The following is a 13,512-nucleotide window of genomic DNA, read 5'->3' as shown; positions in this document are numbered from 1 at the left end:
CTAGTTCCACCACATACAGACCACTTTGATTTTGAAGGGACCAGATGAGTGAATCTCTCCTTTCTGTCAGTGTAAAGATGTTTAACTACACATTAAACCCCTGAGATATCTCAATATAAAAAGAAGTACAATTTCAGCAGCACATCTCACTTTTTCTATATGTTAACATGAAAATATGGAAAACATTCTGGTAGCTCATTGTTTTTGTTAATTCACAGAAAATATTAGTTTACCAAAATTTCTATAGATTGGTGAAAAAGAGGCACATTCCTATCATTTGTTTCTTTATTACTTCTTTCCTTTAACAAGAATGGCCATGGGGGAGGTCTTTATCAATAGGAAAAGCTGTAAAACTTAGTTATAAAAATACACTTTACTCAAAAACACATGCCCTCCTTCATTTTTCCCAATCATCCGCTGGGCCGATTCTCCCCCCCAGGCCTCATTTTTAACACCTCTGACCTAGTTGGTTTTAATACATTTTTTAGACAAAGAATTTCTTTAAATAATTAACAATAAAAAAAGGATCAGCTTTATTACGAACTGTACAATAACACAGTGCAAAGGCACACTTCATCTCTAATGTATATTACAAGCCAACATGTACATGCTTTCTCAATAGAAAGCAGGTTTATAAAATATTTAAGCAATTTAAAAGAAATGTTAAAAAAAACTCAAGCTGCTGTTTTCAGTTAAATACCTTCTATTACATTCAGGCCAAATGAACTCAGCATAAATTATCCAATGGTCCACTTGTTTGTTGTTATGTTGCCTTGAGACCGAAACCAATCAGTACAGCAGCTCAATATGAACAACATATTTACAATAAAAAGTTTAAAAGTTAAAAATGTTCCAATATTGACTTTTTTTTTTTCTTGGTCTTAACTGAACTGATCCAGAATATCATAATTCCATTGAAATTATATTATTTTGGCTTGTACGCTGAGTAACATAAAACGTAACTTTAGTGAAAGACACGGCATACAGATGCAGACTGGTGCGTAAAACAACTCCACCAGCACCAACCAAAGTGGTTTGTACCAGCTGTGTGACCAACAACAACCGAACAATCCTCCTGAGAGCCCCAAACGCTCTCTGAACAAAATTATGAGTAACTGTCTTTTGAACTTCTCCGTCCGTTCTCGTAATCAGAGTCCCGTCTATGTCTGTGCCTGTCCTTGTGACGGCTGCTGTAGTCGTCGCTGTGATGCCTCTCTTTCCTTTTCTCTCCATAGCGGTCATCCGAATGTCCGTGGTGCCTGCCCCTCTCCCTGTACTTATCATCATAGCTGCGATCGTGCTTTTTCTCCCGCTCGTGGTGCCTGCTCTTTTTACCGTGATAGGAGTCCCTGTGGTAGCTGTGCCTTCCGTGGTCTTTGTCTTCTGTGTGTCGCGGCCTCTCCCACGGGTCACTGTATCGCTCCTCTAAACGCTTGTAGTCTTTGTCCACGGATGAGGGTTGGCCAGATGGTTCAGAGCAACTCTCGGGGTACTGTGACTGAGGTCCAGGAGCAGCCTGTGAAGTGTTGTCTTGAGCCCACTGCATGCTATGGTTCTGGTTCTGGATGTGAGGGGTGGGTACAGTATTAGAAGTAGGGGCAGATGGAGAATCATAGCTGCCAGATTCCTGAGGCTGTTGCTGCTGCAAAGGGGACGGTCTTGTGCTGTTGTTTACTGGGAGAGCTGGTGCCATTGCTGGGTTATACTGGGACTGAGAGGCTCCTGTTTGACACTCTGCTTGAGTTCCTTGGACCGTAGGAGGATTCACTGTCTGAGTCAATATAGCACCAGCCTGCGCTACACCAGGCTCATTCTTTTTACAAGGAAACGACTGAACGGCTGTTTGACTTTGTTCTTCAGCTTTGTGCTTGGCCTGAGAGAGCTGTAAATATCCTTGGTGAAATGGGACGATTAGATCATTCCTAGTGCTGCTCAACACAGGAACAGGTTTAGGGCTGGAAGGATGTGGGAGGCTGGCTTTATCCTTTTGTGCCACCATTGTTTTATCTTCATTCACAGTGGAATATGCTGAAGATTTTTTCAATATTCCACTTAAAGGAGGCTTTGAGCTACTTGCGTGCTCTGCAGCAGACTGGGATTTTGGCTGCAACAAAGAATTCCCTTCAGTTGTTTCTTTTTCACTTTCAGACAAAAGGCCAGTGTCGCCTTTGTTTGCCGACGTAGCACTGCTAGTTTCAGTCCCGCTTGGAGGTGCTGACAGGCCTGCCAGGAAGTCTTCAGTCGATACATCTGGAGGCTTATCTTTGAGTGAGACAGATGTACCCTGGCTCCCTACTGCAGCTTTCTTTTCCAGCGAGTTGGTAGCAGCTGATGTATCAGATGGACTTGATAGCTCCGGTTCAGTTTTAGCAGGTTTAGCTTCTTTCTTCTTGATGACAAAGCGCTCTCGTGGGGCAGCAGCTGTTGGACTTTTTGAGCTCCCAACTGATGTCTCTGGTTTTGGAGCAGGCTGAGTCTTCAAGGCATCCTGTGCTGTACTTGAGGGTTTAAACCCAACATCAGGCAGAGGTGGTAATTCTCCACCCCAGCCTACTAGCACACCTGGAAGAAAGCGAAGGGGTTTCTGGGGCTCCTGATTGTTGGTCTCCTCTGGTGCAGATGTTTCTTCAAAAGACTGTGCAATAGGCTCGTCGACATCTTCAGTAGTGTTAAGTGGTTTTTCCTTCTCCTTTTGAAGTGCACTAGTCAAGGAAGAGAGAAAAAATTTCTCATCCTCCTCTTTTGCCCTGGTTTCTTTTGTGGAAATGGTCACAGGTTTTATTTCAGGAATAATCCTTGCAGATTCGTTCACATCCACAGTAAGAAAATCCCTTTTCGGTCTCTGGCGAATAATAAGTCCAAGGAGGAGGTTTCCACGGTTGTTTTCTAAACCTGAGAAATTAAAAGATTAAGTTTGAACATTTAAAAAAAATTTTTTAATTTAATAAGAGAAAAATAATTGTGTTCCGATTACCTGGCCCATCAAAGGGAACAAGCTGATGTGGAACTTTTTCTGTGGCACCTAAAGGGATGAGGTACATGTCCTTCACTTGTTTCAAATTATTGGACACCACCCCAAAACGCCTACGACTGCTGAAGTAGGCATACAAAAGAGTATAAGAGATCTCATCTTCCTCTGTCTCAGGGGAGAAGCGAATCAGGCACACTTCCTTTAATAAAACAAAAAGCATGTGTCAGTAAAATCTGTAACTCATGAATCAACCTGCTCTGTTAAAAATCAGAACTTTTAAAGAGTGGTATTCAGTTGGACTTACTCAATATCAGGAATAATTAAAGCCAATTTATTTCTGTCTAATCATAAGTAAATCTCAGAAAACTTACTTTTGTTCCAGTTGCCCGAATTTTCTCCAAGTAGTCCCACACCGTCTGAGGACTAATCCTCCCACCAACCTGTATGCTATCTGGAAGGTCCTATTGGAGAAAAAACATGTTTTTAGATGAATAAATAAAAAGAGCACACCTTATGGAGTGTTAGAGATACAAAGTAGTTGGCAGTATTTGATCACTCATAAATCTGTAGTTACGTGGGAGTAATGTTACAATTCTAGTTCTTCCAGCTAGACTGTGGTTTATATTTCCTGTGTCCTAATAAACTGTTCTACAACAACAAGTGTCAGCACATTTCTGCAATGTTTTGTTTTGTTTTTTTAGTACATAAATACTCATGTCTGACTGCTATTTTCATCTTTATCCCACTGCCATTCATCAGAACTGGCTCTTGCCTGGCTGTTGCTTAAACAACTTGTCAAAGAATACTAATATTCAGGGTTCATACACATTTTTCAGGGTCAAATTCAAGCACCTTTTAAGCACTTTCAAGGTCGGTTTTCAAGCTTTTCCAGCACATTACCAAAAAAAAAAAAAAAGAATGCATGTTTCACTTAGCTTCACCTCAGTAAGGCCATGTAAAAATTAAAACAAATTGAAACAGACTGACTTGCAGAGGTGCTCGGCAGCCCAGGCAGAGAAATTTTGCTTTTAGACTTTGCGACTCATTTTATTTCTCTATCTGATAAGAAAACTATTTGGTCAGATAGTTATTTGTGTTGAATGAAATACAGTTTCAAGCACTTTTAAACACCACATCTGAAATTCGGGCACTTTTCAAACCTTGAAAAGACAATATTAAAATTTCAAGCATCCGTACGAACTGTGAATATTTGTATTTATTGTCTTTCATCTTCCTCAGTTTTCCCCTTTTCTGAAACACTTTTCATTGTCAACCATAGTTTACAACAGCTGTTTAAAACCCAAGTACAGTCTGATGTGTCAGCTTTACCTCAGTCAAGTTGTCCAAAACACCTGAGACGGGAAAAGCTTTTGTCACCAACTTTGCCACAGCGTGCATATGAATGAATCCTTGCCACAGACACTTAAGGTTGGAAAGAAAAGTAGCTTCTTCCTCTCTTCCAGCTGCATGATCAGACCTGTGACAATGAAGGAGAAATGAATTAAGCGCTGAAAGAAAACATTATCCAGATCCAGACAAAATGTCTAAAGCAACTGCTTACCGTCCTTCGTACCCTGTCTGAGCATTTTGGAAGCTCTCCTCTAAGACAGTGAGGTGCAGGTCATCGTCGATTGCGGATGGTGTGGTGCCCTTTGTCTCCTCTGTTTTGGTAGACTGCCTCCTAACCACTGTAGTTGCAACTTTAACCACTTTGGTTGGTGCCTCCTCAACAGGGGGCGCCATTCGACCTTCAGAAAATATAACACCAGCGGTCAATGGTGACAATACTGACTGAGATGTTTTATTAAAGACACAGGTTAATCTCTAGTCTTTTTTTGGTCCTCATGTCATCATTTACCTGTGCAGATTTTACAGTGTAGGTCAAATAAGTGAGACTTGTGTTGGCTAGTAGTGTCTTTAGCTGTGTTAGCATTCTCTTCCTTCTTCTCTGGAGTTTTTGGAGGTTCTGCTGAGACTTCAGTCACTCTGGGAGGAGGTTCAAGCTGGAAAGAAATAGGAAATAACAAGTTTAAGCAAACACGTCACTAAGTGTTGCATGTAAACAGAAGCAATCTGTCGCTATATTCAGCTTAAATGGATTACATGGGAGGAGAATTGTAGGAGCTTTTTACATGAGGCACAAAGATATGAATGCAGTACATTTTACAAAGTAATCAGACAGATGAACAGAACTGATGATGGTATATGAAGCGATGTAACTAATGTAAGGATACACATCTCAGCACAATGATACCCTCACCTCTACAGGCTCCGGTGCTTTTACTGGTTCTTGACTTTCAATTTCAATTTCCCCTTTGTGTGTGATCTTAGTAATCGGTCGTCTCTCTGCCTCCCTTTGCTCTTTTTCAATCATCTCAATAGTCTGTAAAGCAAAGAATTAATTTTTTTTTCTATTCTAAAATACAACCATCTTTAAAAATACACTGTTAAAAACACTGTTAAACTATTACCTTAATAATATTTACTCAGTTTAAATCAGACATCACAACTGTAAACTACTGTAATTTGTTTGGTAAATTTATGCAATACTACTGGGGGAAAAAAAGACAAGCATTACTTACATGTCGGTTCTCTCTTTGTCGCCAAGCAGCCAGTTCTTTTGAGGCCAGTTCCTCGGGACTCATTCGAATTAAGTTAGCAGGAGAAATTTCACCTTTGAGAACCCTCTTACAAAGGATCTAAAAAGATCAATAAAGACAAAGCAAATGAAACTATGCTTATAGTAAAAGTGGAAACATTACATTTAGACCATGCCTGACATAAAATGACACTTACATTATTTTTAGTATCTTTAAGGTTAAACATTAAGCTTCTGTATTTGTTCTTGTACTTGTTGTCAGTGTCCTTATACAAGTGAAAAAGTTCTCGCTCTATCTTCTTTGCAAGTTCGGAAGCCCTTTCCACCGAGATGTTCAAATCAGAGTCCTTCAATCTGAAATGCAGAAAGTGCACATGGGCGATTATAAAGTGCCCTGATTTTAAAAAATGTAACATGCACACAACTGTCAAAAGTGTTGAAAAACTGACCTCTGTACGAGGATTTCTTTCAGAGAATCACGCACACTTCTCCTGATTGCCTCCAGAGACACGGGTTTCTTTGAAGCCAAGGATGGAGCCTTATGTTTTGACTCCTGTTTCACTGAGACACCTGTGAAGACAGAGTGACAAAATCCACTGAGTGAGTGGGGAAGAATCTGTCGTCATAAAGAAACATTAATTCCACACAGACTTTGCTTACAAAAACTATTTAATCCCAAAAAAAGGACATCCTGAAATCCTAACATTAACAAAAACTACGTACAATATGACACAGATATGTTTATACTGTATAATGCACAATATCATTTTGTTAAATGTTACAAAATGGACTTATTTCCAAGATGGCATGTAGAGTATTTTCTCATACGAACAATTAAAAATAAATACTTTTTAAAAGTCTGCTGTGAAAACTCAAACCAGAACGTGTAATTACATCTGACAACATCTGAGCAGATTACCATCCAAAGCACATTTCTAAAACACAAACAGAGTAAATTAAGAGCTGTCCAAAAACGCTGCCTGACTGAAATCTGGCAGACTAACTTTGATCACATTTTAAAGAGAACAAGTAATAAACCTCGTCCGCATAAACGCAGCCGAGAACAAAATGATTAAATCACAGATTATAAACACAAATTTATGCAACTGTTATCGTCCATGCTGAGGGGGAGTGTGTCTAAAATTTAAAAAAAAAAAAAAAAAGGCTTGTATTTTGGTATTAGGCTCACTGACTTGTACTGTATTATGTTCCTACTTTAGTACCTGTATCTTTAATAGAGTAAACTGATAAGTAAATACCCTGATGTTAACTACAGAAGTAATGCTATTACTTAAGGTGATGCAATTTTAAGCTCTCTGATATAAATGAGACCTCAAAGGACTGTACGAACTGTCATTAATATACTGCTCATGTGCTGTGCAGGTCCTAAGTTAATTTTGTTTACACACCCAGTGAATGCAGCCTGGCCTTGAACCCAATGTGATATTAAAACAGGACAAAGTTAATTATACATTCAAAGCTAATGAAAAATTACCTGTTTTATGAGCTGCTTCTCGGGCATCTGTGGACTGCCTTCTCTCTGCATCCTATTGTAGGAATTAAGTCCCCGTTACATTAATTTTATATATCATAAGACTGAAAACAAACATAACAACAACAACAACACACTTTACATTATACCCCTTGGCTAAAGTTAAAAAAAAAATGTGAGCTTTTGGTGTGTAAAATCATACTAAAATTTGGCGAGTGCACTGTGTTGATCACACACCCATGTGCACACCTCTTGTGCTGGCAAAGTTAAATCAAAGAGACAAACCATTGCATAATGGTAACAGTGGCTATGATTAGTATCAGTGGATAAATTAGCTGGGGAAAGATATAAATATTTGCTGTGTGTGAATAGTTTAAATTCATTAGATATAAATAAATATTTCTATTATGAGTTACAGTTAACTTAGAGATACTGCTTACCTTTTTTACTGGTCTGACTCCCCCTGATGTGAGGGGTTGAGAGGACCCAGGACGAGGTTTAGGAGGCAGCTTCTGGTCGGGTGTCTCGCTCTTTGCTGGAGCTTCTGGTTTGGGTGCACTCGCTGGCTCAGGCCCCACCTTCTTGGTTTCTTCCTCGCAGCACTTCAAGCACACGTACATCTGGTCCTCCTCCTCCATTTCTCGCACTTTTGCCAGGTCAAGACCAACACAGTCACCATGGAACCAGTCATCACAGCGACCGCAACCTACCATAAACCTAAAAAAAACAAAAAACAAAACCGAAGTACGATTATTAGAGGCGTGTTTGCAGCTTAGCACTGGGACAGAAACAGAATGCGACACAGATGCAGAAATTCTTTTACAGCTGATGTCCGTCTAAAACGAGAGACATCAGCTCACCGATTAAACTTGATTTTATATTTAGGTTAAGGAGCAACACTTACATGTTATTGTGGTGCTTTTTGCAGAGGCCACAACAGTTGTTTCCATCCCACACGGTCTCACTATTAGCGACTTGCTCGTCCACAGCGTCCTTCTTCACAACGGGCGCATTATCTGGAATAAACAGCTGCGGCTCATCCACAGAGATGCTTCTTGCATTTTTACTCTTTTGTCTCTGAAGAATCTTCTCTAGCTTTTTCATTTTGAACTTTTCCTGCCCTCCTTCTTCAGGTGTTTTTAAAGAATTTCCTAGATGACTGTGCGGGGGAGGAGTCTCACTTTTTGAGCTGTTTTGGGGCGTACTACGTTTGGCTGGTCCCTGCTGATCACCAACGCGGTTGCCAGATGATGGAATTTTCTTTCCCACAGAAGTAGGAGAACTTGGTAATTTTGGCTTCACTTTAGCATCTACTGCACCCTGTAGCTTTTGTACTTTAGTAGCATGCTCACTTTGAATGTTTTCTGCAGGCCTTTTCAAAGGTGCAACATCTTGCTTTTCCTTTCCAGATTTAGTTTTGTGCAGCTCTCCTCTTGGCGTGATTTTGGATGGCATATTTTGGGTAACTTTATGCTCCTTAATTGTATTGCTTGTTTTACGTAAAACCAATTCCTTATTCTTTACTGATGACGGTCCTTGTTTAGGCTTTGGCAGCATTTTAGACACATTCAGTTGTTTTTCATTACCATCTGTCTTGTTACTAACAGTAGCTGTGTTGTTCTCTTTGCTCTGTGGCTGTTTAATAACATCATTTCCTTTACTGACTGGCTTTTGCTTCTCTGGAACACTCTGATTGTCGAGTTTTGCCTCTTTCGTGCCTGTATTTAACGTCCCGTTTGTCGTCTGTACATCATTTGGATTTACATATGGGCCCAGCCCATGACTTGCATCATCAGCTGAGCTCTTCTGACTTACATCCATCTCTTCCACACTCTCTGCTACGGGATTCTGTACACTGGCTGCTTCATCTGGCAAAACTGTGAAACCAACTTCCCCACCATAAGAAAAACCATCGTCCGAGCATGCAGACTGGTTTGCATCGACACCCTGTGTGTACGAGGGTCCTGGTAGCAATTCAATCTTGAAACCTCCAATTGTGACTGTCAGTCGTCTCAATACAACAGTTGGATTCAGCCAGACCCCACCATCAAGCTCATTAATGTTGACACGTCCTCCGAGAGTTAATTCTCTCTTTAGATCAGGACCTGTGACTCCTTTCTCAATAAGAAATGACTTGAATAGCCTGTTGGCTGGTTTCCTTGCCGGCCGCCCTCGGGTCATGGTATTGGTGGGTGTGCTAGGCTCCTGGTCACCACTGTGTTCTGGTTAAATAAACAAAAGCAAAACTTAAAAGCAGCTGATGTTCTTGGTGACTATTATGCTATCTTGGCCAGGTCTCCCTTGAAAAACAGGTTTTAATCTCAATGGGATCTTCCTGGTTAAATAAAGGTTAAATTTTAAAAGCAGACTAGTCGACTACTCTAAAAGACGGGGGAAAAACATAGAAAACATTAACTGAGTGCACTTTAAATGGAAGAAGTTCTACATTAGCCAAATAAATACTTCCTGTGTATTTTAGAGGATATATTAAAACTGTTAATGACCTTCCCCAGTGAAATGTGCAACATGTTCCAGTGTGAATAGTTTTGCAAACACACACACAATATCAGATTATTTTGCAGAGCTAGGGTAACCTTAGCAGTACTAGCACCGGAATCCTTCATGTATTTGGTTCTGTCTGTCCACATCTGGCTAAAGAATATGGTTACATCTGGCTTAGGTTGGTATTCTACTTTTTATTCAAAAAAATTGACACACTGCTGCTCTTTTATTCCTTTTCTTTTTTTTCCACATTAGTACGGCTGTCATCTATTTGCTTTGCCCCTTGCTTGTTTACAAAAAAAAAAAGAGAGAGCGAAGAAGAGAGAAACAGTCTGTTGGGACTGGAGCCCTGTGGTGTCGTAACACCTTTGAACCAGTAACTGCGACTGTATATTAATAAAAATACTAAATGTAACCAAATCGCAAGGGCAGCAATGTTTAAGCATCTAGTTGTGTACATCCCTAAAAGTCTCACAGGGTGGAAAGAGAAAGAAAATAAACTTGCATCAACTTACCGTTCTCTAAACTGCGTGAACGTTTCTTCTGCCTGACATCAAGTTGCTTAACTTGTGCACTCTCTGAAACAGCTGGTTCACCAGGGAGGCCTGTGGGTGCCGAACCACTATCGAGACCTGCAAAAGCAAAAATAAATAAATGTAATGTCCTCAATAAAAATACAATTTGAAAAAAAATGTAAAAACTGCAGTCCAAATTCAATGGCAGTCTGACACTGCTACATTTATAATAATACTGAATCCTTTTATATTGTTTCTTTAAAAAAATGTTCTTATTTTACGCCATCATTACTGAAACAACACTACTTTAATTTACCTTCAATTACCCTAACGCTGATATTTACGTATTGACAAGTAAAGAAGCACGGTGACAATGTTCCCTGCATATCTCAGTACAAGACGACCCTCTACAGTGTTTGTTTTTTGAAACACCTAAAGAGTTAAAGTCTAACTGAGCAAAAATCAGCACAGATAAAATACTCTGTAGGTAAAGAATCAGAGTTATACATTAACAACTTAATATTTAAAACTTTCACCATCAACTTTTCAAGTAAAGTGTGGATGACTTTTTTTTTCCAGGCAGCCACACATGCATCTGTTAGTTAACTTTCACTCAAAGTTTGAATCTACACTGATTTATCTACATTTTGGCCACTTTTTTTTTGTGCCTTCAAACATACTTGTGGAGCCAGCAATCTGAAAAGCAGGGTCTTCATTATCCAGCAGACTGAACTGAGTGCTTGCACATCCAAACATGGGATCTTTGTCACTGAGCATGTTCTTCAGTGAATCTTCCAGTCTGAGTCCTGTCCCAAACTCATTACTGGCTTCACACTCCAAATTCTGACCTATTACCAGGGAGTCATCCAACTGGTCACTGGGTATTAAATGGTTAAAGGTGTCCACAATATCCATGAATGCTGCTGCCTTCCTGCACCAAAAACAACACAGAAAAGATGCAGGAATAGCAGACAACTGATAAACTGTTAATATATGTTTTTCTGTTTGTTTTTCAAAGACAGCAACGTCTTATGTTTCTCCCTGCACCACAGAATGCATCCAATTATGGGGACAATTGTAGTACAAACTAAGCAAACCAACAAAAACACAATATTCCCTGATTTCGAGGGACAGCAAAAACTTTGTGACTGATAACAAACAAAAAACAAAGTTACAGCGAGCGATCGGTGCACTTTCTGAAGACTTTGCCATCAGTTCAGTGTATACATGTTGTATCTGATGAGCAAAGTAGTATATACCTTAAATCTCCACATATGGGAAGCCTCATCCAGCTACTCTGCAGTCCTAATACGTTAACCCAACGCTTCTTAGCCACTGCTATTTTTGTTTCTGTGCATTTTCAAATACTTTTATCGGGTGAGTAATGTAAATACAAGAAAAGCATGTCTAAAACCAACGACTTGCAATAGTAAATGCTACTATTTTCACATCAAGCAACACCACGACTTCACAGCCTGGAGAAGGCCACAATCAGTGTGCAAACCAATAACGCTACATGAATGTTAGCAAACTAAAGCGCATCTCTGGACGCTTTTATTTAAGTTCAGCCAAAAATATCTTTCTGTCCACGAGAAGCACGGCGTTCCTGACGCCAGGTTTTGCCAATGAGTTGTTAGCTAGTTAACATGCTAACGTTTATGTCAGCTTATGACAATCGCGTCTGTTAGCAAGCTAACGGTAACTTATGGAGGAAGTTACCACCCAAGCTAACTCACTTTTTGAAACCCATTCAGCTTTACAAGCAGCACATTTGTATCAATAAACAGCCGCGCCCGAAAATTTCAAAAGCGCCAAATAAAATGTGCAAACATATGGTTAGACAGCTCGACGATAAATATGCACGACGGCGAGCTAGCTAGGCGGCTATAGCACAGGCCCTAGCTGCCAAGTTTGTTTGTAGCCTGAGTGCAGCTAGCGGACGTTACTTGATGACCCCCCACATGCATCTGTTCCAACGCTTGCAGCTCAAATATTTACAAGTAGTTATTTTTACATATACATATTTATAGCACTCCCACCTCTCTTGTCGCGATGCCGTTGCCAACTCATGTACGGTTACATACTAGCAAAGCAGCTCCCAGTAACTTCCTCCAACTCAGCCGTCATTCGCCCCGATGCTGCAAAGTCCCTGACAGGCAGCGCGGCGTTGTCACGTGGCTAGTGTTTACAGGTAGCTTAGCAGCCGATTGTACAGAGAGAGCACATCTGGATGGTTTGTTTTTGTTGTGTCTGCTTTGTCAGTGTCCGGATGGTTAATTTTCACGAAGAGCAAGCGGTTTGTTTTTATCAAACTGTCGACCGTCGCACGTAGAGGACACGAGAAGCTGGACAGACTCGAAGAAAGCTTCGCTTTATAAAACTGGCAAAGTTACATATTTAACACAGCCTGGTATTGAAAACAGTCGGTTACTTAGTAAAGTAGATTTGCCATTCTTTTCTGAGTGCATGTCCTGTAATAGAAACATTTTTATATAAGGAAAAAGGCGAGCAAAAGCTCCTTAAAGTTTAAGTTTAACTCTTCGAGGGCTCATACTATTCATGATGTTTGAGTTCATTTGAGTTAAAATATATAAAATCATGATCATCAAGGATTATTTCTTAAGTCGTTTGCATATTTCTCATACTTCCATGTTTCAGATCATCAAATATATTTAAATGTTAGACAAAGAACGTAAGTAAACACAAGAAGAATTTTTAAATGGCAATTTCATATATTAAGGGGAAAAAAGCTATCCAAACCTACTTGACCCTATGTGAAAAAGTAATTGCACCTCTTTGGAAATGATAAATTAAATGTGAACCACATTTTTTGGAAAGCTGCGTTCAATTTTTCCCAGACACACCTGGGGTTGATTTCTGCCAGACCCGGGTATTAAGAAATCAAGTCAAGTGGACTAAAAGATAAAACAAAACAAACAAACAAAAAAACAGCACATCATGCCAAGGTCTAAAGAAACACAAGAGCAGCTGAGAGACAAATGTCACTGATATCTATCAGTGTGGAAAGGGTTACAGAGTCATTTCTAAGACTATGGGAATTCAGCGAACATGTCTTCATGAGTAAATGACAAGAAAGATACTTTGCAAAAATGACATCGATGCAGTTCCAAGGTGAAAACCACTGCTGACCAAAGAGAGTGCAAAGGCTTGTGTCTTATTTGCCAAAAACATCTTGATGATCCTTTGGTTAGAGAAAATAAATGAAGCTTTCTCCTTTGCTCAGCAGATTTGAATCTTGTAGTAAATAACTTCTTCAGATTGGCAGTTAATGTTGCATTTATTTCTTTGAACATAATGAATGACATTTTTGAGTCAACCTTATCGTGAAGTTTTACTAACTGAGATTTCAGAAAACAATTTGCTGGTGTAATCTCTTGAACCCATCTTGTGTAATATCCAAATATCTCTTTTC

General features: G+C 39.7%; 1 protein-coding gene across 3 annotated transcripts; it reads right to left on the bottom strand.

Annotated features, from left to right (window-relative positions):
- Nucleotides 1-514: 514 nt before the first annotated feature.
- Nucleotides 515-12,251, bottom strand: phf3 (PHD finger protein 3). Of its 3 annotated transcripts, none has more exons than XM_006800754.3 (16): nt 12,119-12,231; nt 10,760-11,010; nt 10,080-10,196; nt 7,967-9,284; nt 7,503-7,779; nt 7,066-7,117; nt 6,020-6,140; nt 5,768-5,924; nt 5,554-5,670; nt 5,232-5,354; nt 4,830-4,974; nt 4,533-4,719; nt 4,301-4,448; nt 3,343-3,432; nt 2,975-3,170; nt 515-2,892 (listed from the first exon to the last, which is right to left on the bottom strand). In XM_006800754.3, the coding sequence occupies exons 2-16, from the start codon at nt 10,992-10,994 to the stop codon at nt 1,106-1,108; spliced, it is 5,070 nt and encodes a 1,689-aa protein (XP_006800817.2). In that variant the 5' UTR covers nt 10,995-11,010; nt 12,119-12,231; the 3' UTR covers nt 515-1,105. The 3 variants fall into 3 exon arrangements, with proteins under 3 accessions (XP_006800817.2, XP_087706385.1, XP_006800818.2); XM_087850259.1 differs by having other exon boundaries at nt 4,545-4,719; XM_006800755.3 differs by lacking the exon at nt 10,760-11,010 and having other exon boundaries at nt 12,119-12,251.
- Between the last annotated feature and the right edge of the window lie 1,261 nt (nt 12,252-13,512).

Source organism: Neolamprologus brichardi, chromosome 13 (assembly GCF_056152115.1).
Source record: "Neolamprologus brichardi isolate AB-2024 chromosome 13, ASM5615211v1, whole genome shotgun sequence".
NCBI classification, from domain to species: domain Eukaryota; kingdom Metazoa; phylum Chordata; class Actinopteri; order Cichliformes; family Cichlidae; genus Neolamprologus; species Neolamprologus brichardi.
The sequence above is the reverse complement of the archived record's forward strand: the minus strand, read 5'-3'. Positions and strand labels throughout refer to the sequence as shown.

Excerpts from the sequence above, each read along its gene's own strand:
- phf3 (XM_006800754.3), bottom strand. The coding sequence starts at position 10,994 with ATGGATATTGTGGACACCTTTAACCATTTAATACCCAGTGACCAGTTG. Across the intron at positions 5,355-5,553 it reads GACAAAGAGAGAACCGACAT|ACTATTGAGATGATTGAAAA; the intron begins GTAAGTAATGCT and ends TTTGCTTTACAG. Across the intron at positions 4,975-5,231 it reads AAGCACCGGAGCCTGTAGAG|CTTGAACCTCCTCCCAGAGT; the intron begins GTGAGGGTATCA and ends ATTTCTTTCCAG.